Source organism: Anas acuta, chromosome W (assembly GCF_963932015.1).
Source record: "Anas acuta chromosome W, bAnaAcu1.1, whole genome shotgun sequence".
NCBI classification, from domain to species: domain Eukaryota; kingdom Metazoa; phylum Chordata; class Aves; order Anseriformes; family Anatidae; genus Anas; species Anas acuta.
The window spans coordinates 27,736,561-27,763,738 of NC_089016.1; the positions used below are offsets into that span (position 1 = coordinate 27,736,561).

Sequence of the window (27,178 nt, forward strand, 5' to 3'; positions counted from 1 at the left end):
ATGGGCTAAAGTTGCGCCAGGGGTGTTTTAGGTTAGATATTAGGAAGAACTTCTTTACTGGGAGGGTTGTTAGGCATTGGAATGGGCTTCCCAGGGAAGTGGTGGAGTCACCATCCCTGGAGGTCTTTAAAAGACGTTTAGATGTAGAGCTTAGTGATATGGTTTATTGGAGGACTTGTTAGTGTTAGGTCAGAGGTTGGACTAGGTGACCTTGGAGGTCTCTTCCAACCTAGATGATTCTGTGATTCTCCAACCTCTTTTGTTCTGTGTTATTTTCCCAACCTATTTCTTTTTTTGTTCCTCAGGTTGGTTGTCACAGTCAACACTGCTCACTGTGCATCTTCAAGTTGCTTTTTTAATCTTAAATTTACCAAATTTTTCCTCCACATTTAGGAGTCACGCACTGGATCACCTTTAGAGTACAGGAAAAAAATGTTCCTTGATTGTATCTTTGGTACTTAGCTGGCCCAAGCTTTGCATTTGCAGGAATGTGCCTGTTCAGGTCTGAATTTGTGAATAAAGGTGCATTCTGTGCATTGTTACAATTAAAATCGTCATTTAGCAGTTTTAAAGCCTAAATCTTTTCTGATTCTGTCTGGGCTGTAAATTTTCAAAGACCATTAAATTGGAAAAAACTTGTACTTTTACAAGGTTGGCAGCCTCTTAAGCAGAAGTTTAATCTACCTGTCTTTTGAGTCTGTGTCCCAGGGCTTCTAAAGAGAAGATCACAAATTTTTACTATAGGAACTGCCAGACCATGCGGTACAACGTGAGACAGAAATAATGAAATACACCTATAGCTATAACTTAACAGAGTAACAAGCTCTGGATTCTACAATGGGAAGACAAGAATAGTCTTTGTGACAGTAGTCCTTCTTATATGTAATGTGCAGGAATGACAGATTTACTGAGATTGTGATTTATTATTTTAATGTTACAGGTTCATGAAAGCTTTAAGTTATGCTTCGTTAGACAAAGAAGATCTATTAAGTCCTATTAACCAAAACACACTTCAGCGTTCCTCCTCTGTTCGCTCTATGGTTTCTAATGCTACATACGGTAGCTTTGATGATTACATTGGCCTTGCTCTCCCAGTGGATATCAATGAAATATTTCAGGTATGTATGAGTTAACTTAATGGGTTCATTTGCACTTTCTTACTGAAAGGTAGTGGATTGTTGCATTTTCATCAGAATAGATTGGATCTACAGAAAGGAAGAAAACAGGATGTGGTACTTTCAAGGAATACATTTTGGAGAACAAGAATTTCTTTTCTAATTGTGTTAACAGAAAAGTGCTGGTCTGTTTTGTATTATTAGGCAAATAATGACACAGAATAGGTTAAAGTGTTAAACAATGGCAGCATAAATATGCTGTTGTGATATTTTAGTTGACAGCTAGTTTTTATACTAAAATTAACATAGTATATGGACATTTGTTAATATCTCTAGCCAACTTGTTGATCATTAGTCAACCATAAATGATGTGCATAATCCTACAGTAAACTTTCTGCTCCTGTGATCTTAATATTACTTTATTTGTATTTATATCATCATAGCATTACATTGTATTGTCTTTACTTAACTTCACAGATACACATCTTTTCATTTAGAACAGATTATCTCAGTTTCTTATCAGTTGCCTTCCTGTCTACTTAGTTAAAACACATGCCAGTCTAACAAACTGATACATCACAAGTTTTAATATTCTGTTACATAATTATTAAAGACAGAAGGGCATGGTCTATGTCAAAGGTAAATCAGCGGCTTCCTTATCTTTAGTATACTTTATCTTTGCCATTCAAACCTAAATTATTTTCTCACTAATCTCAAAAATTACTAAAGCTAGAATAAATGCAAGATCTTCCATCATACCAATTTCTGTTTTCCCTTTGTGAAATGACTACTTTCTTACTATCTTTCTTACTATCTTTCCTTCACAGTCTTTATGGCATGTTTATGTTGTCTCATTTCTTCTCTCTCAGCTCTACATGTCTCAACTCTACAACATCTTACAGGCAACATTTTAGATGTCCTGGGTGTTTTTTATTCTGCTCTCCTGAGATCTCCAGTGTTATAGAGAGATCATGGACAGATCATTAATAACAGCTTTTGGGTCACTGATTTTCTTACAGCCTGTCACCACTATGTTTTACCATTTACTGTCTGTTTATAAGTCTTGTTTAATAAAAGTTCATTCACAACTGTATGTTATTTTGTTGTTTGTTTTTTCCCCATTGGCTTTCCTTCAGTACTCAGGAGCCCATTCTTAATTTCCTCCTCCTCTAATTATATCTTTTTTCCTGAAGTTGTCCTCACAAAATCTGTTTTTCCTTTGGATATGATTATCACCTGTGTGCTAATTTTGATTTTTCACTTGAATGTTCCAGATAAAGGAGACTCCATATTTCCAGAAGAAAACCACACCTCCATTTGATGACTGTGGATCTAGGGTTTTTGCATCTGATGCAGGAGGTATTGTTCTTGTTTCTCTTCTGTACCTTTCTGTTCTTTTATTTGTACATGTTGTTTCGGGTAGTGTGTTGGCTTATTTGTTTATTTTTCTTTACAGAAAATGTAATTTTATATGTTAAGTTTTGAGAGCTGTTTTCTGGATTTTAGGATAGCAGACCATTGATTCCATTTTTTATGTAGTTCAAGATAATGCAGTGCTGTTTCAACATAAACTTGATCCAGCTCTAATAACCTAAGGAAGAATGCCTACATATCTTTGATTGCAGTATGAGCTAATGCTAATTGAAGACTGGTAGTGATATTGTATTAAAGAAACAAACAAAATTTAAGCTAAGATTAAAAAAAAAAAAAAAAAAAGCCACATTGTATCAGAAACAGTGTGACCAGCAGGGCTAGGGAGGTGATCGTCCCCCTGTACTCAGCTCTGGTGAGGCCGCACCTCGAGTACTGTGTTCAGTTTTGGGCCCCTCACTACAAGAAGGACATGGAGGTACTTGAGCGGGTCCAGAGAAGGGCGACGAAGCTGGTGAGGGGCCTGGAGAACAAGTCCTACGAGGAGCGGCTGAAGGAGCTGGGTTTGTTCAGCCTGGAGAAGAGGAGGCTCAGGGGCGACCTTATTGCTCTCTACAGATACCTTAAAGGAGGCTGTAGTGAGGTGGGGGTTGGTCTGTTCTCCCACGTGCCTGGTGACAGGACGAGGGGGAATGGGCTAAAGTTGCGCCAGGGGAGTTTTAGGTTAGATGTTAGGAAGAACTTCTTTACTGAAAGGGTTGTTAGGCACTGGAACAGGCTGCCCAGGGAGGTGGTGGAGTCACCGTCCCTGGAAGTCTTTAAAAGACGTTTAGATGTAGAGCTTTGATACAAATTGAGCTGTTATATTTTGACTCTTATTTGATTACATGTGAATTTATAGGAACCAATAAATGTGTTGGGTGTGTATTTCAGAAAGTAAATTATAACTTTGTGATGTTTTCATGACAATTGATCAGAAGAGGTGATGGCATGTGGTATGAGAGAATTGCAAGTGCTCTGTAATGCCTGGCTTGTTCTGGAATGTTCTTCCTTTTTACAAAAGCAGAAACAGAAATCTGTAAGGCATCGATATGTGCCTCTTCAGTAGGGAAAACTAAAACTGAAACATTGATACTGGTCCTGAAATAGTACAGGATATCTGTTGTGTTACTTGTTAGTTAACTTGAATTTTATTATAAGCACTTAAGCATTCAAATAGACGCATCTTGCTTCTTTTTTTTTTCTTTTGTGTTGTTAGTGTAATATATAAAACTGATTTTTCCTGAAAGTGTCTGTCTGTACTTTGTGAAGTTTCAGTGTTCTGGGTTTGGCTGGAACAGAGTTAATTTCCTTCCTAGTATCTGGTATAGTGCTGTGTTTTGGATTTTAGGATGAGAATAATGTTGATAACACACTGATATCTTAGTTATTGCAGAGCAGTGCTTACACTAAGCCAAGCACTTTTCAGCTTCTCATATTGCCCTGCCAATGAGGAGGCTGGGGGTACACAAGGAGCTGGGAGGGGACAGAACCAGGACAGCTGACCCAAACTAGCCAAAGGGATATTCCTTACCATATGATGTCATGCTGAGCAATAAAACTGGGGGGAGTTTGATATCCTTTTGGTGCCCAATGTGGGGCACAATGGGTTGAGATAACAGTTCTGACCAGAGTGTTTCAAAAAAAAAAAAAAAACTAAAAAAAAAACTTATAATCATTATACTTGTTTAATAGTTGTTGGACACAATATTGTTTTATTTGCTCTCAAGGTTGTTTTTCTTAAGCCCTTTCTTGTTATGTATAAACTCTGGGGGTTTGCCTAAATTTTGCTAATTTGGTTATAGCATGTTCTCATGTTACACCAATCGTGAACTTAATCTGGTATTTGTACTCAGTATTGCCATCATTTTTGCACTTCAGGAACGTTCTCTTGGAAACTATTAACATGTACACTCTTTGCTTTTTCTTCTCCAGTCTAGTTACAACAGCTCTTGAGAATTTTGAATACTCCTGGGATGTTAAAACTATCACAATCCTATTATTATGTCTCCTGCATGTGTTTCTGGTTTTGTCTAAGGTTAAACAACTATTTAAGAATACCACCCAGAGATCTGCCCTAAGGCAGGATGGTGATGGGTAGAAGGGAGTGTGGGGTGATATTGGCAGGTATCTGTTACGATTGTCACCTCTGATGGTTTTTGACTTCACCCCTGAACAAGTATGAAATCATTTAAAAAAAAAAAAATAAAAATAAAAAAAAGGTATGCCCCAACCCTGGCAATGCCAGAGATTTACAGCTTGCCACACTGTGCTGTGGTCTGGATTGCATCTATCAAACAAGAGTCAACAGTATTCAGTACCCTCAAGAAGAGAATGCTTCTGGATCTGATCCAACTCCTGCAACAGACACTGCAGCTGAACCAGAGAACCAACCTGTGCTGGTATCAATCACCCCTATAATCAAGAAAAAACTATGGTAGTGGAAGCCAGCTCATTCAGGAATAGAAGGAACTTATACTAGGAAAGGGAATAAGGAAGAAGTGGATGAGGCAGGCTACTCCAAAGTAGGGCCATCACGAGATCAGGAGGAGGAAGAAGCAGAAGTCATAAATGACACGGTATCCAAAGACATAGATGAAGTCAAGTACATGCGACCCATGCGGCAGAAGTCTGTACGGAGTGCACCATCATCATATAACAACTTATTGGCAGCAATGACCTAGAAAAATGTAGAGGGACAAACGGTGGCTGCATTGGCTGGCGTGCTCTATCACTATGAAGAAAGACTCTATTCTTCCTTACCAGCCTGCATCTCAGATGTGGAGAAACTGGTTCAGAAGCTTGAAGAGAGAGAATGTCTTTTTCTCCACCTATACAGACAAGTATCTTAGCTATTAGGAGTATGAGTTCTTCTGCTAAAGAGAGAGTATAGAGTGTGCATGCACAACATACCACCCTGTGGTTTTACCTGTGTGACCACGGGGAGGAAGTGGGATGGGAAATCTACCTCAACCTTTGAGGCAGAGAGGTACGTGAGTCGAAAGGAAAAACAATGAAAAAAGGGAGTTCTACCAAGAAAATAGCTGCTCCAGTTTCCAGTGGGGAGTTCCCCAGACAAAGTAGAAGGGTTGATCTTAACAACGGGACTTCTGATTTTTATTTACAAGAAGTGAGTAATGAATGCTATGACCAGGACTAGAGGGGCTCTTCCTCCAGTCAGGCAGAGGAAAAGGACAACTGGGTTTATTGGACTGTGTGGATTTGATGGCCTGGCACATCAGACCCACAGGAGTATACAGCTCTAGTGGACACTGGTGCAGAGTGTACTCTAATGCCATAAAACTATAAAGGGGCAGAACCCATCTGTATTTCTGGAGTGACAGGGGGATCACAACAAGTAACTGTATTGGAGGTCGAAGTGAGTCTAACTGGAAATGAGTGGCAAAAGCACCCCATGACTGCTGCCTAGAGGCTTCATGCATCCTTGATATAGACTACCTCAGGAGAGGGTACTTCAAGGACCCAAAAGGGTACCAGTGGGCTTTTATAGAATCATAGAATATCCTGAGTTGGAAGGGACCCTTAAGGATCATCAAGTCCAACTCTTGACACCGCACAGGTCTACCCAAAAGTTCAGACCATGTGACTAAGTGCACAGTCCAATCTCTTCTTAAATTCAGACAGGCTCGGTGCAGTGACCACTTCCCTGGGGAGCCTGTTCCAGTGTGCAACCACCCTCTCTGTGAAGAACCCCCTCCTGATGTCAAGCCTAAATTTCCACTGCCTCAGCTTAACCCCGTTCCTGCGGGTCCTGTCACTGGTAGTATAGCTGCCTTGGAAACGGAGGATATTTAAGTTGTCTACCTTGCCTGGTCTCTTCTCCAAGAACCCTGTTGTTATGGGGTTGCTGAGGGTCAAAGAACAGCATGTGCCAATCACTACCACAACAGTGCACCAGCAGCAATATTGCACCAACAGAATCAACTGGCTGATTCTTATCCATAAACTGGTTCCTCAACTGGAGAGCCAAGGAGTGATCAGCAAGACTTGCTCATCCTTTAGTAGACCCATATGGCCAGTGCAGAAGACTAATTGACAGTGGAGTATCGTGTCCTGAATGAAGTCTCACCACCACTGAGTGCTGCTGTGCTGGACATGCTAGAACTTGAATATGAACTGGAGTCAAAGGCAGCCAAGTGGCATTCCACAATTGAAATCACTAATGCGTTGTTTCTCAGTCTCTTTGGCAGCAGAGTGCAGGACAGTTTGCTTTCACTTGGAGGGGCATCCAGTACACCTAGAATCGACAACCTTGGGGGGGGTCAGGGGGTGGGGAAACACAGCCCTACCCTTTGCTATGGACTGATCCAGACTGCCCTGGAACAGGGAGAAGCTCCTGAAAACTAGCACTACATTGATGACATCATTGTGTGGGACAACACAGCAGAAGACATTTTTGAGAAAGGGAAGAAAATAGTCCAAATTTTTCTGAAAGATGGTTTTGCCATAAAACAAAGTAAGGTCAAGGGACCTGCACAGGAGATCCAGTTTTAGGAATAAAATGGCAAGATGGTTGTCGTCAGATCCCAATGGATGTGATCAACAAAGTAACAGCTATGTCTCCACCAAATAGCAAAAAGGAAACAAAAAATTTCTCAGGCATTGTGGCTTTTTGGAGAATGCACATTCCAAATTACAGTTTGACAGCAAGCACTCTCCACCAAGTGACCTGGAAGAAGAACAATTTCAAATGGGGCCCTGAGCAATGACGAGCCTTTGAACAAATTAAACAGGGAATATCTCATACAGTAAGTAACCCTTGGGCCAGTACAGGATGGACAAGATGTAAAACATGCTCTACACTACAGCCAGGAGAATGGCCCCACTTGGAGCCTCTGGCAGAAAGCACTGGGGAGATCTGAGGTTGATATTGGCAGCATATGAAGGTGTTTGCACTGCTTTGGAAGTGGTTGGTACTGAAGCACAGCTCCTCCTGGCAACCCCGACTGCTGGTGCTGGGCTGGATGTTCAAAGGAAGGGTCCCCTCTACACATCATGCAACTGATGCTATGTTGAGTAAGTGGGTCGCACCGATCACACAGCGGGCTCAAATGGGAAACCCCAGTCACCTAGGAATCTTAGAATGATCATGGACTGGCCAGAGGGCAGGGATTTCAGAATATCACCAGAAGAGGAGGTGATGTGTGTTGAAGAGGCCCCACTGTATAACAAGCTACCAGAAAATGAGAAGAAATATGCCCTGTTCACTGATGGGTCCTGTCGTATTGTGGGAAAGCATTGGAGGTGGAAGGCTGCTGTATGGAGTCCTACACAACGAGTTGCAGAAGATGCTGAGGGAGAAGGTGAATTGAGTCAGTTTGCAGAAGTGAAAGCCATCAATCTGGCTTTAGATATTGCAGAATGAGAAAAGCGTCCAGTTCTCTATCTCTATACTGATTCATGGATGGTATGCTGTGGTTACAACACAGATTACAGATCAGCTTTTAACTAATGGTTTGGATTTTCATATTGCTATTGAAAGGGAAAAGACATTTTCTATCACTGTTTTTTACCTAAACGTCTTTTATCACATGAGAGAAAGGGGAGAAATTACCAGTACATTAGTCACTTCCTGAGTGCATGGAACAGCAAGTGCCTTGTCCCTGAATTGCATTCCACATAGCCAGTTGTGTGTATATAGTACCTGTTTGTTATCGCTTGTTTTCCTACTGATTAAGAGCAACATTGTCCTGGTTTCAGTTAGGACAGAGTTAATTTTCTTCCTAGTAGCTGGTAGAACGCTATGTTTTGGCTTAGGATGAGAAGAGTGCTGAAAACACGCTGATGTTTTAATTGTTGCAGAGCAGTGCTTACACCAAGCCAAGGACGTTTCAGCTTCTTATGCTGCCCTGCCAGCAAGGAGGCTGGGGGTGCACAAGGAGCTTCGCGGGGACAGAACCAGGACAGCTGACCCAAAATGGCCAAAGGGATATCCCATTCATATGTACTGTGCTAAACAATAAAAACAGTGGGGAATTGGCTGGGGGGACATCTGTTGCTTGTTGTCTGGTTGGGCATTATCAGGTATTGAGCAATTGTGTTGTTTATTAATCACTTGCTTTGTTTATTCTTTTTGTTGTTGTTGTTTGTTGTTTTCCTTGTCCTTTTTTTCCCCTTTCTTGTTAAATTGTCCTTATCTTGGTCCATGAGTTCTTGCAATACTCTTTCAAATTTCTCCCCCATACCAGTTGTAGGTGGAGTGAGCAAACAGCTGTGTGGCATTTAGTTGCCTGCTGGGTTAAACCACAAGAATTTTGCCATGCATAGTTAGCACTTTTAGCACTTTTATCTTCTTATTCAATTTTATTTTTTTTTAATACAACCTATAGTATGACTTTCTAGGTGTGTTTTTTTTTCCTTTTAAAACAAATTGAGGAATAATGATGATGAAAATGATGGAGAAGTCTGTCATGTTATATTAGCACTTATCTGGTCATCTTTGAATAGGATGCTTTATTCACTGCATAGACAATCTAGTTTAGCTTGTTTAGTATAAAGTTTTCATAGGCTTTTATCTTCAATGAGAACTAAAATGAGAGGTGGCCGAATGAGATTTGCATCTGATCAGCAGATTGATCTGATCAGCTGACTCTGATCAGCATTGAAGATATGTTCTCGCCTCGCCGGGGCGATCGGCTCCGGGGCAGACGCGTTCTGCAGCGGAGCGGGGGATCGAGACGGGTAGGGCTTTTTTTCCGGCATCAAGGCCACTCGAGGCAGCTGAGGGAGCTGCCAGGACCCGGTAGCCCTCGTGAGGGAGGCTGACGAGGCGTAGGCGGAGCCAGCAGCGCCCTCTCCCCTGACATTCAAAGGCAGCCCCTAGGGAGCACAGCGATTAGGACGGGCAGTCAGGGTGTGGCGCGGCAGTTCGCATGGGCAGGGAGATTTCGAGATGGCAGAGCATCCCTCCCCACTCAGAACAGCTCGTCTACCGGCTGTCTACCTATAGCTAGACTGCCATGGTCTGCGCTAGGCAGAAAGCTCTTTCTAGAAAGTCTGTGGTGACCCAGACAGAGTGCCTGCTCAAAAGTGTGGCAGTTCAGGTCTCTGGATGCACGGAGTGCCTGAGCCTGTTGCTGCCATCTGAGGGTGGCAGAGAGACTGTGTGTGTGAGGTATGAGAAGTTGGATGACCTGGTCAGCCTGGTGGCAGAGCTCAAGGAGGAGGTGGAGAGATTAAGGACCATCAGGGAGTGTGAGCAGGAGATAGACTGGTGGAGCAACTCCCTGCTAGGCCTGAAGGAAAGGCGCCAGGGTGAGACACCTCAAACAATGGTAGACCCTCTGCCCTGTTGCTGTTGGACAGAGGGAGGGGACCTAGGAGATAAAGAGGAATAGAAACAGGTCCCTGCTTGGTGTCACAGGCAACCCCCCCCTACCAGCCTCGCCTTCCCAGGTGCCCTTACACAACAGGTTTGAGGCCTTGGAGCTTAAGAGACTGGTGGGTGAAGATGAGGTCGAAAGTCCACCCAGGAGGATGCCTAGGGCAAGGAAGTTGACTCCACGCCTCAAGACTGTCTCCACTAAGAAAGAAAGAAGGGTAATTGTTGTAGGCAACTCCCTTCTCAGGGGAACAGAGGGCCCTAATTGTCGGCCTGACCCTACCAGTAGGGAAGTGTGCTTGCCTCCCTGGGGCCCAGGTCGGGGACATTGCCAGAAACCTTCCTAACCTGATTCACCCCTCTGATTGCTATCCTCTATTGATAATCCAGGCTGGTGGCAATTAAATTGTTGAGAGAAGCCTGAAGGCTATCAAACAGGACTTTAGAGGACTGGGACGATTAGTAGATGGAGCGGGAGTGCAGGTGATGTTTTCTTCCATCCCTACAGTGGCAGGGAGGGGTACAGAAAGGATATGGAAAGCCCACCTGATAAACACGTGGCTCAGAGGCTGGTGCCAATGCAGAAATTTTGTGGTTTTTGACCGCGGGGCACTTTACTCAGCACCCGGCCTGATAGCTGCAGACGGGGTGTGTTGCCAGGGCCCTTCCAGTCACTGTTCAGGGTCTGGCTAGATATGGGTACTAGCCCAGGGGCAGGCAGGGTTCATTGAGAGGGCTTTAAACTAGGTAAGTAGGGGACAGGGATGAAATAAGGCTTGTTAGTGGTGTTCCAGGGGCATCCACGTCAGTGCTGGGGGAGAAGGCAATGGTCCAACTGAAGTGCATCTATGCTAATGCATGCAGCATGGGTGACAAACAGGAGGAGCTGGAAGCCATCGTGCAGCAGACAGGCTATGACTTGGTTGCCATCACAGAAACGTGTTGGGACCATTCCCACGACTGGAGTGCTGCAATGACTGGCTATGGGCTCTTCAGAAGGTGACAGGCAGCACAGAAAGGGTGGTGGTGTGGCTCTCTGTATTAGAGAGTTTTTTGATGTTGTGGAACTTGAGTCTGGGAATGATAAGGTTGAGTCCCTATGGGTTAGGATCAGTGGGAAGGCCAACAAGGCAAGCATCCTGGTGGGGGTCTGTTATAGTCCACCGAACCAGGATGAGGAGACGGATGAGGCATTCTACAAGCAGCTGACAGAAGTCATGCAATCACCAGCACTTGTTCTCATGGGGGACTTCAACTTCCCAGACATATCCTGGAAATACAATACAGCTCAGAGGAAGCAGTCTAGGAGGTTTCTGGAGAGTGTGGAAGATAGCTTCCTGACGCAGCTGGTTAGTGAGCCTACCCGGGGAGGTGCCCCGCTAGACCTTCTGTTCACAGAGAAGGACTGGTGGGAGATGTGGTGGTTGGGAGCTTTCTTGGGCAGAGTGACCACAAAATGGTAGAGGTCTCTATTCTTGGCGAAGTCAGGAGGAGGATCAGTAAAACTGCTACCTTTGATTTCTGGAGGGCAGACTTTGAGCTGTTCAGGACACTGGTTGACAGAGTCCCTTAGGAGGCGGTTCTGAAGGGCAGAGGAGTCCAGGAAGGTTGGGCATTCTTCAAGAAGGAAATCTTAAAGGCTCAGGAGCAGTCTGTCCTCACATGCCCAAAGACAAGCCAGCGCCGAAGAAGACTGGCCTGGCTGAACAGACAGTTGTGGCTAGAGCTTAGGAGAAAAGAGGGTTTATGAACTTTGGAAAATAGGGCAGGCCACTTAGGAGGACTGTAATGATGTTGTAAGGCTGTGCAGGGACAAAATTAGAAAGGCCAAAGCTCATCTGGAGCTCAATCTGGCCACTGCTGTTAAAGATAACAAAAAATGTGTTTTATAAACACGAAAAGGAGGACTAAGGAGAACCTCCATCCTTTACTGGATGCAGGGGGAAACTTAGTGACAAGAGATGAGGAAAAGGCTGAGGTGCTTAACATTTTCCTTTCCTCAGTCTTTAGTGGCAAGACCAGTTGTTCTCTGGATACCCAGTACCCTGAGCTGGTGGAAGGGGAGCAGGATGTGGCCCTCATAATCCATGAGGAAATGGTTGTCAACCTGATACAGTGTTGCCAGGGCCCTTCCAGTCACTGTTCAGGGTCTGGCTTGATATCAGTCAGCTGGTGGTGAGAAATTGCATTGTGCATCACGTGCTTTGTTTATGTTTGTTTTTTTCTTTAATTTGATCCTTTCTTATTAAACTGTCTTTATCTTAGTCCATGAGTTCTTGCGTTTTTCTTTTCAGTTTTCTACCCCATCCCTCTGTTGGAGGGGAGGGGAGCAGGGTGAGTGAGCCAGGGGCTGTGTGGTGTTTAGATATCTGCTGGGTTAAACCACAATACAGTATAATTTAACACTCATTCAAAATTCTATTCCTTGGTGTTTTCCAACCATGGAAGAACATGTCACGAAACTGTCTTAGGCTTCTTTCTTCATTCTTGAGTCTGTTTTTGTTTTGTTTTTTTGTTGTTGCTGTTTCTGTTTTTTTTGCTGTTACAGGCACTAAGTCACTGATCTTAAAATTGTGTTTCTATTTTCATTTCTGCATCTGTCATTTATGATTCTATGATTCATACATTTTGTATATTGTGATAATATTGTTTGATACTAGGAAAACTCATGACATTGGTGTTGCATGGGTATTACTGTTACTGTTGTTGACATGTTGGAATTGACCACATAACTTCTTACAGTGTGTTTAGAAGTTGAATTCTATCCAGAGAAGGGCTACTAAGATGGTGAATGGGCCTAGAGGGGAAGATGTATGAGGAGTGGCTGAGGTCACTTGGCCTGTTCAGCCTGGAAAAGAGGAGGCTGAGGGGAGACCTCATTGGGGTCTACAACTTCCTCAAGAGTGGGAGTGAAGGGGAAAGTGCTGATATATTCTTTTTAGTCACCAGTGATAGGACCCACGGGAATGGTGTCAAGCTGCAACAGGGGAGATTCAGGCTGGATATCGTGAAGAGGTTCTTCACTGAGAGGGTGGTCGCACACCGGAACAGTCTTTCCAGGGACGTAGTCATGGCACCAAGCCTGTTGGAGTTTAAAAAGTGTTTGGACTGTGCACTTAGTCATATGGTCTGAATTTTTGGGTAGACCTTTGTGGAGCCAGGAGTTGGACTCGATGATCCTTGTGGGTCCCTTCCAACTCGGGATATTCTGTGATTCTATGATTCTCTTTCTCTCTCTCTCTCTATATATATATTATATATGACAAGATGTTGCAAAGGATAGAATCACGCGACCCCTCCTTTGGACACTCTCCAACAGTTTTACGTACTTTTTCTACTGTGGTGCCCAGAACTGCACACAGTACTCGAGGTGAGGCCCCATCAGTGCAGAGTAGAGTGGGACAATCACTTCCCTCAACCGACTAGCAAAGCTGTGCTTGACACATCCCAGGATATGGTTGGCCCTCCTGGCTGCCAGGGCACACTGCTGGCTCATATTCAACTTGCTGTCAACCACAACCCCCAGATCCCTCTCTGCGGGGCTGCTCTCCAGCATCTCATCGCCCAGCCTGTACGTATAGCCAGGGTTGCCCCGTCTCAGGTGTAGGACCCGGCACTTGCTCTTGTTAAACTTCGTGTGGTTGGTGATTGCCCAGCTCTCCAATCTGTCCAGATCTCTCTGCAAGGCCTTTCCACCCTCATCCGAGTCCACAACTCCTCCAAGTTCTGTGTCATCAGCAAACTTGCTCAGAACACCTTCTAGTCCTACATCTAAATCGATTATGAAAACATTGAAGAGAACTGTCCCTAAATAGGAGCCATGGCGGACCCCACTGGTGACCGGTTACCAGCCTGATGTGGCACAATTTACCACAACACTTTGAGCCCTGCCCGTCAGCCAATTGCTCATCCATCGTATGATGTTTTTGTTTAGCTATATGCTGGACAGTTTGTCCAGTAGGATAGAATCATAGAATCATGGAATATCCAGAGTTGGAAGTGACCCTTAATGATCATCAAGTCCAACTCTTGGCACCACACAGGTCTACCCAAAAATTCAGGCCGTGTGACTAAGTGCACAGTCCAAATGCTTCTTAAACTCCAACAGGCTTGGTGCAGTGACTACTTCCCTGGGGACCCATGGGACCCCTCCAGACTCCCAAGACCGTTGAAAAATAATTGAGAGAGGTCCTGCGATGACGTCAGCCAGCTCTCTCTATACGTATATATTTATGGAACGGAGTACACCCTCAGCAAGTTTACTAACGACACAAAGCTGGGAGGAGTGGCTGATACCCCAGAGGGCTGTGCTGCCATTCAGAGGGACCTTGATGGACTGGAGGGTTGGGCCGAGAGGAACCTCATGAAGTTCAACGAGGGCAAGTGCAGGGTCCTGCACCTAGGGAGGAGTAACCCCAAGCAGCAGTACAGACTGGGGGCTGACCTGCTGGAGTGCAGCTCTGCAGAGAGAGACCTGGGAGTCCTAGTGGACAGCAAGCTGACCATGAGTCAGCAATGTGCCCTTGTGGCCAAGAAGGCCAACAGTATCCTGGGCTGCATTTGGAAGAGTGTTGCCAGCAGGTCAAGGGAGGTGATCCTCCCCCTCTACTCAGCCCTGGTGAGGCCACACCTGGAATATTGTGTCCAATTCTGGGCTCCCCAGTACAAGAGGGACATGGAGCTCCTGAAGCGAGTCCAGAGGAGGGCTATGAAGATGATCAGGGGACTGGAGCACCTGTTGTATGAGGACAGGCTGAGAGAACTGGGCCCGTTTAGCCTGGAAAAGAGAAGACTGAGGGGAGACCTCGTGAATGTGTATAAATATTTGAGGGGAGGGTGTCAAGAGGATAGAGCCGGTCTCTTTTCAGTTGTGCCCAACAGCAAGAGGATGAGAGGCAACGGGCACAAACTGAAGCACAGGAAGTTCTGGCTGAATATGAGAGGGCATTTATTTACTGTGAGGGTGACAGAGCACTGGAACAGGTTGCCCAGAGAGGTTGTGGAGTCTCCTTCTCTGGAGATATTCAAAACTTGCCTGGATGCCATCCTGTGTAATGTGCTCTAGGGGATCCTGTTGTCTGTAGGTTCATGCCCAGTGCGCCGCACCAATAAGTACAGTCAGAATCCACACGAAGGTCTTTTAATTAAATAATTATATAACTCTGCAGAGTCAGGTGCTTGGCGTTCTTTCACAAAGCAAGCACACCTTTGACTCGAATCACCGTAATTTATACACAACCAACTTGTGAAAACTGTTTGGCTATTTTTGATTGGCTATTACAGCTCATCTAACACATCTCTACTGAGTTTGCGCATTACAGAGGACCATGGGGGGGGCATCAAATCCCAAATTAGCATACATTAGCATTTTCATGGGTGTGGTTTTTAATACATTAATGACCCTTAATGAACAAAAGGCTACTATAGGTCAGTCTGGAGCTGTTTTTCTCCTTCTTGTTTTTTACCTTTTATTCCTTATCTTCCTTTCTTCTGCTAGTTCAAGGCTACCTGTCTCTTGCTTTCAGCTCTAAGACTACACAAGCTATAGACCTCCCAATTTTCTTCAAGGTTTTCTTATTTTTTCCCAGCTTTGGGACTACGCTTTCCCCCCTCTGAGACTATGAACCTCACTTTTAGGCTTCATAGTTCTCACTGCATAGTTCTTACCTATTTTTATTAATTTGAAGAAATATTCTGTTATCTATATCTTGTTTCACTAACATTACCTGGTGAGGTTTGCACTTGCTGAATAAAGTACTATATGAATTCAAACAACTAGGCATGCATTGCAGAACACAACTATGTATCACTGCTATTGATACAATTATTATAATAATTAAAATCAGTTGTCTTAATCATCCAAAATCTGGCAGCCATGACCACAGCCAGGAAAAATCTGTTCCACTACCAAGGGTTGCATCCTGAGATATTAGGTGAAACAGTTGAGATGCTTGCCAGATTTGGTTAATGTCTGTTTGAATTTGCTTCTTCTCATTTACATAGACACAGCAGCTGCGGTTTATCACAGCACAAACACCTCCCCGGGCTGCAAGTAGCCCATCTAAGGCAAGATGGTTTTCTAAGGCTATTTGGGATACTTGTTCTATTTCTGTTTGTATTCGGCCAAGAGCATCAGTAGTGGCATTGATTATGATTTCTAAAGTTGCAGAAATATTTACTATTGCTCTCTCAAGTTCTATTACTCCCAATGCAGGGATTAATGCCCTCCACAAAGTATGAAACCAGGTATTTCTTTTTGCAAGAGGATTATAAATTTCTCATTTCTCCTGAGGTTTCATAAAGATGGCCTGTGATCTTAGCCAACCCCTTATGTCTGCAGACATGAGGTTGTACTGGGTCTGGCTGGAATGTTAACTTTCCCGGCAGCAGCCCATACAGTGCTGTACTCTGTACTTGTAGCTGGAACAGCAGTGTTGTCACACCAGTGTTGTGTCTACTGCTGAGCAGCAGTGGCACAGTATTGGGCCTTTCTCTAACCCTCCTAGGGGATGGGCAAAAAGTGAGGAGAGAAACATCACAAGGGCAGCTGACCTAAACCAATCAAAGGGATATTCCATACCATGTGATGTCACACTCAGCAATAAAAGGTGGAAACGGGAAGAAGAGGGGAGGGGTGGGCTCTCGTTGAGAAGACGTCGGTCCTCCTCTCAACACTGGCTACGTGCGTTGAGGCCTTGCTTCAAGGACGTGGTCAATCATCGCTCATTTGTGGGAAGTAGAGAGTAATTTCTTTCCTCTACACTTCCATATAGCTTTCATTTATTTTGTTTGTTTGTTTTCCTCCCTTCTTTTTATTTTCCCTTTTCCCCTTTCCCTTTTTATTTCCCCTTAGTTAAATTGTTTGGTTCATGGTAGTCTTTATTTAATTATTATAATTATTTCCCTTTAATTAAAATTATCCTTATCTCAACCCGTGAGTTGTTCTTTGCTTTACTTCTCCCCCTCCTCATCTAAAGGAGGGGGAGTGAGAGAGCGGTTGTGGGGTTTAGCTGCCCAGCACGGTAAAACCACCACAGTCCTTTTTGGCACCCAACGTGGGGCTCGAAGGGTTGAGATAACAATAGAATTGATTAAACTCATACAACTAACACACTTGCTTGCTAGTAACCATGCTAGTAACCATGTATATTGTCCTGTTAATAATAGCTTTGTTCATATGTCATGCAATCCGTGTAATATTCTCCTTTCTCCTATATATCCGATCCGACAAAGTGCTACAATCTGTGTTCACTTTTTTTAATTTGCTGTGCTGCCAAGCACTGACCTTGGGTTTAATCTGGAATTCAGGCTCTGCGCTGTTATCATTTGGGTCCCATGGAAACTATCTTTCAGAGAATATTCAGAACTACACTGCCTTCTTTTTCTCATCTGGACACCAGTTTATTAATAATATTAGGAATGGTACCTTTCCCTTCTTTCACAGTGGGCTAATTACAACAGTTTGGGAGTATTTTGAAGATCCATCTGTAACCCATGTATTGCTATTTCTAATTCTGAACCACAGGTTTCGTTTTCTCTCTAAGATTAGTCGATTGTTTAGAAAACTTACTTGGGAATCTGTCTCGAAACAGTCTTGTGGTGAGTGGCAAGGTGTGTGGGATGATGTTAGCAGATACCTGTCACGAGTGTCTCCTCCAATAGTTTTGAACTTCACCCCTGAGCAAGTGCTAAATCCTAAAAACTTGGTAGAATGTTTGAGAGTTGTATGTCCTGACCCTGATAATGCCGGAGAACGACAGCTTGCAGCATTGTGCTGGGTCCTGGCTTATTCCTATCAAACACTGTTTAATATCATCCAGCAACTTGAAGAGAGGGAGGAAGTCTCTGAATCTGATGACCAAGTAACACATGCTGTGGCTGACCCAGAGGACCAACCAACTATGGTATCAGTCGCCCCCATAGTCAAGTCAAAACAATGGAAACGGAGGTCAGCTCGTTTAATAAGGGAAGAAGGCTCTCCTATGAAGGAGGGAGAAGGGGAAATGGCAGGCACCTCTAAAGCAGAGCCATCACAAAAACAGCAGGAAGACGAGACGGAAATCATAAAGGAATCAGAAATCACTCGATCCTTATCCCTGAGTGAGATGCGAGAAATACGAAAGGATTATGGTCGATGCCCAGGTGAACACATCCTCACTTGGCTGCTCCGATGCCGGGATGCTGGGGCCAATAGCCTACAATTAGAAGGCAATGAAGCCAAGCAGCTGGGATCCCTCTCTAGAGAAAGGGTAATCGACAAAGTAATTGGGAGAGGAGCACAGGCCCTCAGCCTCTGGAGACGACTCCTGGCAGCTGTGAGAGAAAGATATCCCCATAAGGAAGATATTGTATATCACATAGGCAAGTGGACCACTATGGATAAAGTTCTCCAGCATCTGCGGGAATTAGCTGTGCGGGAGATGATTTATAGTGATTTGGACAATGCTCAGACACCTCAAGACCCCGATGAAGTCCAGTGCACAACATCCATGTGGCGTAAATTTGTGCGGAGTGCACCATCAGCACATGCCAGTACTCTGGCAGCAATTAGCTGGGACGAGGGGATGGGACCAACAATGTATGATGTGTCCTGCCAGCTTCAACAATATGAAGACAATCTCTCTGCTCCGCTACAGTCCTGTGTCTCAGCTGTGGAGAAACTGTCTAAAGGACTTGACAAGCTCGTGGAACGAGTATATTCTCCCTCATTTAGACAGAGTGATACTTCAGCTACTAAGAATCAGCATTCGCCTGCTCAAGAGAGAGAGTACCCAAGACATACACCACGTGGCACCTTGTGGTTTTATCTGCGTGACCATGAGGAAGATATGAGGAAATGGGATGGTGTACCTACTTCATGGCCTGTGATCTTAGCCAACCCCTTATGTCTGCAGACATGAGGTTCAAGGTTTTATTATTTATTTTCCCAACTTTGGGGCTACAACCTACAGACAACAATCCTGCTGGGCAAGGGGGTTGGACTAGATGATCTGCAGAGGTCCCTACCAACCTTGGCCATTCCGTGATTCTGTGATAAGCTGGGACTGAAATGTGATATTTATTTCTGGAATGGTAACAGATCTTTGGATTTTAAGCCTTCAAAAATGCTTAAAAACAGTTACTTTATATTTCTAGATCTTCCCACCCCCTCCAGCTGTAAAACAGGAAATTTAATTAGAATGTTGTTTTAATCGTTGGTTGTGTGGTTTTGTTTTTTTCTGGTATCTGATTGCTTGTCTACAGGTCTTCCATCAGGTACAAGTGATGTCACAAGTCCTTTTCAGATGCTCCAGCAGCAGATCAGTCTCACAGAAATAATGAATACCAGCCATTCAGATACCTCTCAGTTTTTAGAAAATACAGAGGATAATGGGCTACAGGAGCACACGGATGAGAACTGCCTTTATTGCGTCTGCATTCAAATTCTGGGTTATCAGCCTAACAACAAAGTGAACTCTTCATATAGTCGTACAGGTCAGTGTTCCATGTAGGTAAGTGTGATAAAGACTGAATGAGAATGCTGAACTCTGTTCATATCTAAAATTGATCAGTCTGTAGTGTGTTTTTTTCTTAATATCTTGAAATGAATTCTCATTAATAAGCTTATTATGCAACCAGTGGTATTTCTATGGTCATTTCCATCTTTTCTATTTTTATTGGTCTTAGTCTGACAATATGCCTGCGTATTTTCAAAATATTTCTAAAAGCTTATCAAAATACAAAACTTGAAACCTTACTTACAAATAAATGTTCTGAGAAATTAGGCTTCCTGTCAAACCGATGAGAAGTCTAACTTCTAAGCAAGTTTCTACCATAAAGTACAAGAAGGCTGTTTCAGCACAAGAAGGATGTTGATCTGTTGGAACAGGTCCAGAGGAAGGCCACGAAGATGATCAAGGGGCTGGAGCACCTCTCCTACGAAGAAAGGCTGAGAGAGCTGGGGCTGTTCAGCCTACAGAAGAGAAGGCTCCAGGGTGGCCTCATTATAGCTTTTCAGTAGTTAAAGGGGGCTTATAAAAAAAGATGGAGAGCAACATTTTGCTCAGTCAGATAACAGAATCACAGAATTGTAGGGGTTGGAAGGGACCTCAAAACATCATCGGGTCCAACCCCCCTGCCAAAGCAGGTTCCTCAGAGCAGGCTGCCCAGGTAGGCGTCCAGATGGGCCTTGAATATCTCCAGAGAAGGAGACTCCACAACCTCCCTGGGCAGCCTGTTCCAATGCTCTGTCACCCTCACCGTGAAGAAGTTCTTTCGCATGTCAGTGCGGAACTTCCTGTGCTCCATTGCCCCTTCCTGTGTAGCCATTGCCCCTTATCCTATCCCCACAAACCACTGAAAAGAGGTTGGCTATATCCTTCTGTCCCCCACCCCTCAGATATTTATATACACTGAGGAGATCCCCTCTCAGTCTTCTCTTCTCCAGGCTGAACAGACCCAGGTCTCTCAGCCTTTCCTCATAAGGAAGATGCTCCAGGCCCCGTATCATCTTTGTGGCCCTCTGCTGGACTCTTTCCAGGAGATCCCTGTCTTTCTTGTACCGGGGTGTTGCCGACGGAAGGAAGACACAGACGCTCAATATGAGGGAACAGTGAACTTCAACTTTAATGGATAGCTCAGTCGCCTTTTATCTAGTTTGAACATAATCAACTCATACATATTGCAGAAACTAAGCTCAGGATTGGTTAACACTTCCCGGGCTTTTCAGTCTGGTCCTCCTTCTTTTGGCTACCTGTCCCGCCTTAGGGACTTTCCCCGATCGCCCAAGGGCATCGTGTCCTTGAGCCTGATTGGCTCTCAGCCAGCTGCATAGGTGCCAAGGCTCATGTGAGTTGAGTACGGTGCTTCACCAGCCCATTGTCTCCCAACTGCTCAACATCCACATGTCCTGCCTCACTTAACCATTCCTCCACACCGGGGAGCCCAGAACTGGACACAGTACTCGAGGTGAGGCATTCCAGGGCAGAGTAGAGGGGGAGGATCACCTCCCTTGACCTGCTGGCCACACTCCTTTTAATGCATGCCAGGATCCCATTGGCCCTCTTGGCCACCAGGGCACACTGCTGGCTCATGGTCAACCTGTTGTCCACCAGGACCCCCAGGTCCTTCTCCTCAGAGCTCCTCTCCAGCAGGTCGTCCCCCAGCCTGTACTGATACTTCGGGTTGTTCCTTCCCAGGTGCAGGACTCTACACTTGCTCTTGTTAAACCTCATTTGGTTTCTTCCTGACCAGCTCTCCAGCTGGTCCAGGTCTCGCTGAATGGCAGCAGAGCCTTCTGGCGTCAGCCACTCCTCCCAGCTTTGTGTCATTGGCGTACTTGCTGAGGGCAGACATTATTCCCTCATCAAGGTCGTCGATGAAGATGTTGAACGAGACCGGACTAAGCACCGACCCCTGGGGAACACTGCTAGTCACAGGTCTCCAGCCAGACTCTGCTCCGCTGATCACCACCCTCTGAGCTCGGCCAGTCAGCCAGTTCTCAACCCACCTCACTGTCCACTCCTCTATCCCACACTTTCTCAGCTTTGCTAGCAGGATGTCATGGGAGACAGTATCGAAAGCCTTGCTAAAGTCAAGGTAGATGACATCCACTGCTTTCCCCTCATCTACCCAGCTGGTGATGCCATCATAGAAGGCAATGAGGTTGGTCGAGCACGACTTCCCCTTGGTGAATCCATGCTGACTACTCCTCATAACCTTATTCTCTTCCAATTGCTTGGAGACGACATCCAAAACAAGCTGTTCCAACACCTTTCCAGGGACAGAGGTGAGACTCACTGGCCTGTACTTTCCTGGATCCTCCTTCCTGCCCTTCTTGAAGACCAGAGTGACACTGGCTATACTCCAGTCTTCAGGCACCTCACCCATTCTCCAGGACCTTTCAAAGATGATAGAGAGCGGTTCAGCAATCACATCTGCCATCTCCCTTAGCACACGTGGATGCATTCCATCGGGACCCATGAATTTGTGTGCGTTGAGCCCACTCAGATGCTCCCGAACCACTCCCTCATCAACCAGGGGGGAGCCCTTCATTTCACAGAATTTCTAGGTTGGAAGAGACCTCAAGATCATCGAGTCCAACCTCTGACCTAACGCTAACAGTCCCCACTAAACCATATCCCTAAGCTCTACATCTAAACGTCTTTTAAAGACTTCCAGGGATGGTGACTCCACCACCTCCCTGGGCAGCCTGTTCCAGTGCCTAACAACCCTTTCAGTAAAGAAGTTCTTCCTAACATCTAACCTAAAACTCCCCTGGCGCAACTTAAGCCCATTCCCCCTCATCCTGTCACCAGGCACGTGGGAGAACAGGCCATCCCCCACCTCACTACAGCCTCCTTTAAGGTACCTAAAGAGAGCAATAAGGTCACCCCTGAGCCTCCTCTTCTCCAGGCTGAACAAGCCAAGCTCCTTCAGCCGCTCCTCATAGGACTTGTTCTCCAGGCCCCTCACCAGCTTCGTCGCCCTTCTCTGGACCCGCTCAAGCACCTCGATGTCCTTCTTGTAGCGAGGGGCCCAAAACTGAACACAGTACTCAAGGTGCGGCCTCACTAGAGCCGAGTACAGCGAGACGATCACCTCCCTAGCCCTGCTGGCCACACTGCTTCTGATACAAGCCAGGATGCTGTTGGCCTTCTTGGCCACCTGAGCACACTGCTGGCTCATATTCAGCCGACTGTCCACCAATACTCACAGGTCCTTCTCTGCCTGGCAGCTCTCCAACCACTCATCTCCCAGCCTGTAGCTCTGCTTGGGGTCATTGCGCCCCAGGTGCAGGACCCGGCACTTGGCCTTGTTGAACTTCATGCAGTTGACCTCAGCCCATCGGTGCAGCCTACCCAGATCCTCCTGCAGAGCTTTCCTACCCTCGAGCAGATCGACACATGCGCGTAGCTTGGTGTCATCTGCAAACTTACTGAGGGTGCACTCAATGCCCTCGTCCAGATCACTGATGAAGATGTTAAAGAGGACCGGCCCCAGTACCGAGCCCTGGGGGACTCCACTAGTGACTGGCCTCCAACTGGACTTGACTCCATTTACCACGACTCTTTGGGCCCGGCTATCCAGCCAGTTTTTAACCCAACGAAGCGTGCGCCAGTCCAAGTCAAGAGCAGCCAGTTTCTTGAGGAGAATGCTGTGGGAGACGGTGTCAAATGCCTTGCTGAAGTCAAGGTAGACCACATCCACAGCCTTTCCCTCGTCCACCCAGCGCGTCACTTTGTCATAGAAGGAGATCAGGTTCGTCAAGCAGGATCTGCCTTCCATGCTGACTGGGCCTGATCGCCTGCTTGCCCTGCAAGTGCTGCAAGATGACTCTCAAGAGGATCTGGTCCATGTGCTTCCCTGGTACTGAGGTCAAACTGACAGGCCTGTAGTTCCCCGGGTCTGCCCTCCGGCCCTTCTTGTAGATGGGCGTCACATTTGCTAGCCGCCAGTCAGCTGGGACCTCCCCCGATAACCAGGACTGCTGATAAATGATGGATAGGGGCTTGGCCAGCTCCTCTGCCAGTTCTCTCAGTACCCTTGGGTGGATTCCATCTGGCCCCATCGATTTGTGCACATCCAAGTGCCGTAGCAGGTCACCAACCAGTTCTTCGTGGATGGTGAGGGCCACATCCTGCTCCCTATCCCCTTCCACCAGCTCAGGGTACTGGGTATCCAGAGAACAACCAGTGTTGCCGCTAAAGACTGAGGCAAAGAAGGCATTGAGCACTTCCAAATTTTCCTCATCTCTTGTAACATTTCCCAGACCCTTTGTCCTATTGCCAAGGGCGAGGAGTCCCGGGGAAGTATCCTTGAAGCAAAGACTGAAGCAAAGAAAGCATTCACTATCTCTGTCTTCTCAGTGTCTCCCGTGACCAGGAAACCCCCCTCATTCAGCAAGGGACCTACATTATCCCTAGTCTTCCTCTTGCTGTTTACATACTTGAAAAAACCCTTCTTATTATCCTTTACCTCTTTCGCAAGCTTCATCTCTAGGTGGGCATTAGCCTTCTTTGTTGCGTCCCTGCAGGCCCTGACAACACATCTACGTGTATACTCCTCCCAAGAGGACAGGCCCTTTTTACACATATAGAACGTTCTCTTCCTTTTGATCTTATTGATTATATTGATTAGCTCCTTGCTCATCCATGTGGGTTTCCTGCCCCCTTCCCCGATTTCCTATTCTTCAGGGATGCACCAATCCTGAGCATGGAAGAAGTGCTGCTTAAATGTAGCCCAGCTCTCACAAGCACCCTTGCCTTCTAGCAATCTATCCCATGAGATACTCCCAAGCAGGTCCTGGAAGAGGTCAAAGTTGGCTCTTCAGAAGTCCAGGGTTGCAATCCTGCTTTTAGCCTTACTTCCTTTGCCTAGCTCCATCTGGAACTCCACCATCTCATGGTCACTGCATCCCAAGCTGCCCCCAACCTTCACATCCCTAACAAGGCCATCCCTGTTGGTAAGAATGAGGTCCAGGAGCACCTGATGCCTTGTCAGCTCCTCCACCACCTGTGTCAGAAAATTGTCCTCAACGCATTGTAGGAACCATTTGGACTGCTCGTGCCTGGCCAAGTTGCTTACCCAGCAGATGTCTGGGTAATTGAAGTCCCCCATGAGGACCAGAGCTCGTGATCATGAGGCTACTAGCAGCTGCTTGTAGAAGGCCTCATCGACTTCCTCCTCCTGATCTGGAGACCTGTAGTAGACCCCTACCACCATGTCTCCCATACCAGCCCACCCCTTAATTCTTACCCACAAGCTCTCCACTTGTCCTTCACCCTTCCCCAGGTGGAGCTGGGTACACTCTAATTGCTCCCTCACATAAAGGGCAACCCCACCCCCTTGCTTCCCCAGCCTGTCTTTCCTAAAGAGGACATAGCCCTCCATGACTGCGTTCCAGTCATGCGAGCTGTCCCACCACATCTCAGTGATTGCAACAAGATTGCGGCCCCATGACCAAACACAGATCTCGAGTTCATCCTGTTTATTTTCCATGCTCCGTGCATTGGTGTACAGGCACTTTAGGGAAGTAGCAGGTGCAGTTACCCCCGGGGGGATGCAAGAAGAAGATACTGGACGGGGGATTGGGAACGCTACCTTCTCTGAGGAGCCCTCAGACAATCCTATGGGAGAGCTCAGTTTTTCCTTGTCTTCAACAATGACAGCAGTGGCAACTTCCCCCAGCCCTTCTCTGTCACCTTTAGCTCCCCTCCCTTCCCCCATCAAACCTAGTTTATAATGACAGGACCAAGGGGGAATGGTTTTAAACTAAAAGAGGAAAGAGATTAGATATTTGGAGGAAATTATTCACTCAGAGGGTGGTGAGGCACTGGAACAGGTTGCCTAGGGAAGTAGTGGATGCTCCATCCCTGGAGGTGTTCAAGACCAGGTTGGACAAGGCCCTGGGCAACCTGATCTAGTGGGTGGCATCCCTGCTTATGGCAGGGGGGTTGGAACTAGATGGTCTTTAAGGTCCCTTCCAACCCGAGCCATTCTATGATAAAACAAAATGAAGGAAATGAAGTCAGTCGAGGGAAGTGATTGTCCCACTCTACTCTGCACTGGTGTGGCCTCACCTTGAGTACTGTGTGCAGTTTTGGGCACCCCAGTACAAAAAGGACATTAAACTGTTGGAGAGTGTCCAGAGGAGGGTGACGAAGATGATGAAGGGCCTAGAGGGGAAGACATACGAAAAGTGGCTGAGGTCACTTGGCCTGTTCAGCCTTGAGAAGAGGAGGCTGAGGGATGACCTCATCACGGTCTACAGCTTCCTCAAGAAGGGGGAGCAGAGGGGAAGGCGCTGATCTATTTTCTCTGGTGATGAGCAATAGGACCCACGGGAATGGTGTCAAGCTGCGACAGGGGAGGTTCAGGCTGGATATCGTGAAGAGGTTCTTCACTGAGAGGGTGGTTGTACACTGGAACAGGCTCCCCAGGGAAGTAGTCACTGCACCAAGCCTGTTGGAGTTTAAAAAGTGTTTGGACTGTGCACTTAGTCATATGGTCTGAATTTTTGGGTAGACCTTTGTGGAGCCAGGAGTTGGACTCGATGATCCTTATGGGTCCCTTCCAACTTGGGATATTCTATGAAATCTGACTGAGAAGTCTGAAGTTGAACTGTAATTTCTGAGATTTAGTTTTCTTTCTTCATATTTTAAGATTCGGATCAGATTCAGAATTATTTTCTTCCTAATTTTCTCTGCAGACCTCGCAGTTGCATGCCTTTTTACAATGTATGTATGTAATAAAAAGATAGCCTGGTAATGGAAATTCCAAATTTCTGCTTAGTTGTAATTCTCATCATTTTACAGCAATGATACGCATTCAGGTAGTAACGTATAAAGACTACTGTTGTCAAGGGGGTTGATGTACATAATGTGTTGAGCTTGAATTTAATATGATGAGATGGCAAATAAGATTCCAATTGTAGTTCTCAAATACCATAAGTAAGGATTACAAGAGAGGCAGAGACACGCTCTTGGAAGAGGCACAAAGGCAAAGGGCAGGAGGCTATGGACACATGCTATAGTAATGGAAATTGTAGTTGAACATAAGGGGAAAAACTTTTCACAATGTAACATGATTTAATTTTGAAGTGAGCCCTTCTTTGAGAAAGGAGTTAAGCTAGATGATCTTCAGAAGATACTTTAAACCTATTTTTTTCAGTGGTTCTATTAAATGCACAGCAGTTAAAAGCTTGGGTTTTATATTCATCTCTTTCCATAGCCTTTTACATTTTGGATATATAGTGAAACTTCCCAAAAGAATCCTTACTTGTCACAACTTTCTGTTGATGAAGTCAAAGCCCATTCTACAAGACTTGTGTTAATTGTATGAACTAGAGAACTTGTACAATACAAAAGCCATCTTTATGTTATATAAAAAAGAACATGGATATAACAAGTGCTTAAGAGTTGATTATTTTAATTCAAGTATTTTAAGATTTTTTTAAAAAGTGATTTTTAAATATTTTGAGTATAAGTTCTTCAAAATCCAACATCTGGTTTCCAGCTGTTTTATATGCTAACAGTTACCATATTTAGTGCATCAGGTTATGTGGTGGTTTTACCCTGCTGGGCAGCTGAATGCCACCATAACCACTTTCTCACTTCCACTCCTCAAATGAATAGGGGGGAGAAAATACAATAGAAAGGGCTCAAGGGTTGAGATAAAGACAGGGAGGTCATTCAACAATTATCGTTACAGGCAAAACAGACTCAACATAGGGAGATTAATATAATTTATTGCCTATTACTTACAGACTAGAGCAGTGAGAAATTAAAGCAAACTAAAGACACCTTCCTTCTCCGCCCTCTTCTACCTCCTT

The 27,178-nt window shown here is 45.4% G+C and overlaps 2 protein-coding genes across 4 annotated transcripts in view; one reads left to right on the forward strand and one right to left on the reverse strand.

The window, feature by feature from the left end:
• Positions 1-27,178, reverse strand: part of DYM (dymeclin) — a 432,971-nt gene that overhangs the window by 199,384 nt on the left and 206,409 nt on the right. The window lies entirely within an intron of this gene.
• The window catches only part of LOC137846698 (rapamycin-insensitive companion of mTOR-like), a 223,762-nt gene that overhangs the window by 191,573 nt on the left and 5,011 nt on the right, over positions 1-27,178 (forward strand). For all 3 annotated transcript variants that reach the window (XM_068664770.1, XM_068664772.1, XM_068664773.1), the window contains 3 exons: positions 941-1,118; positions 2,390-2,474; positions 19,111-19,341. In XM_068664770.1, coding sequence (XP_068520871.1) covers positions 941-1,118; positions 2,390-2,474; positions 19,111-19,341 — 494 coding nt within the window. The remainder of the gene's footprint in view (positions 1-940; positions 1,119-2,389; positions 2,475-19,110; positions 19,342-27,178) is intronic.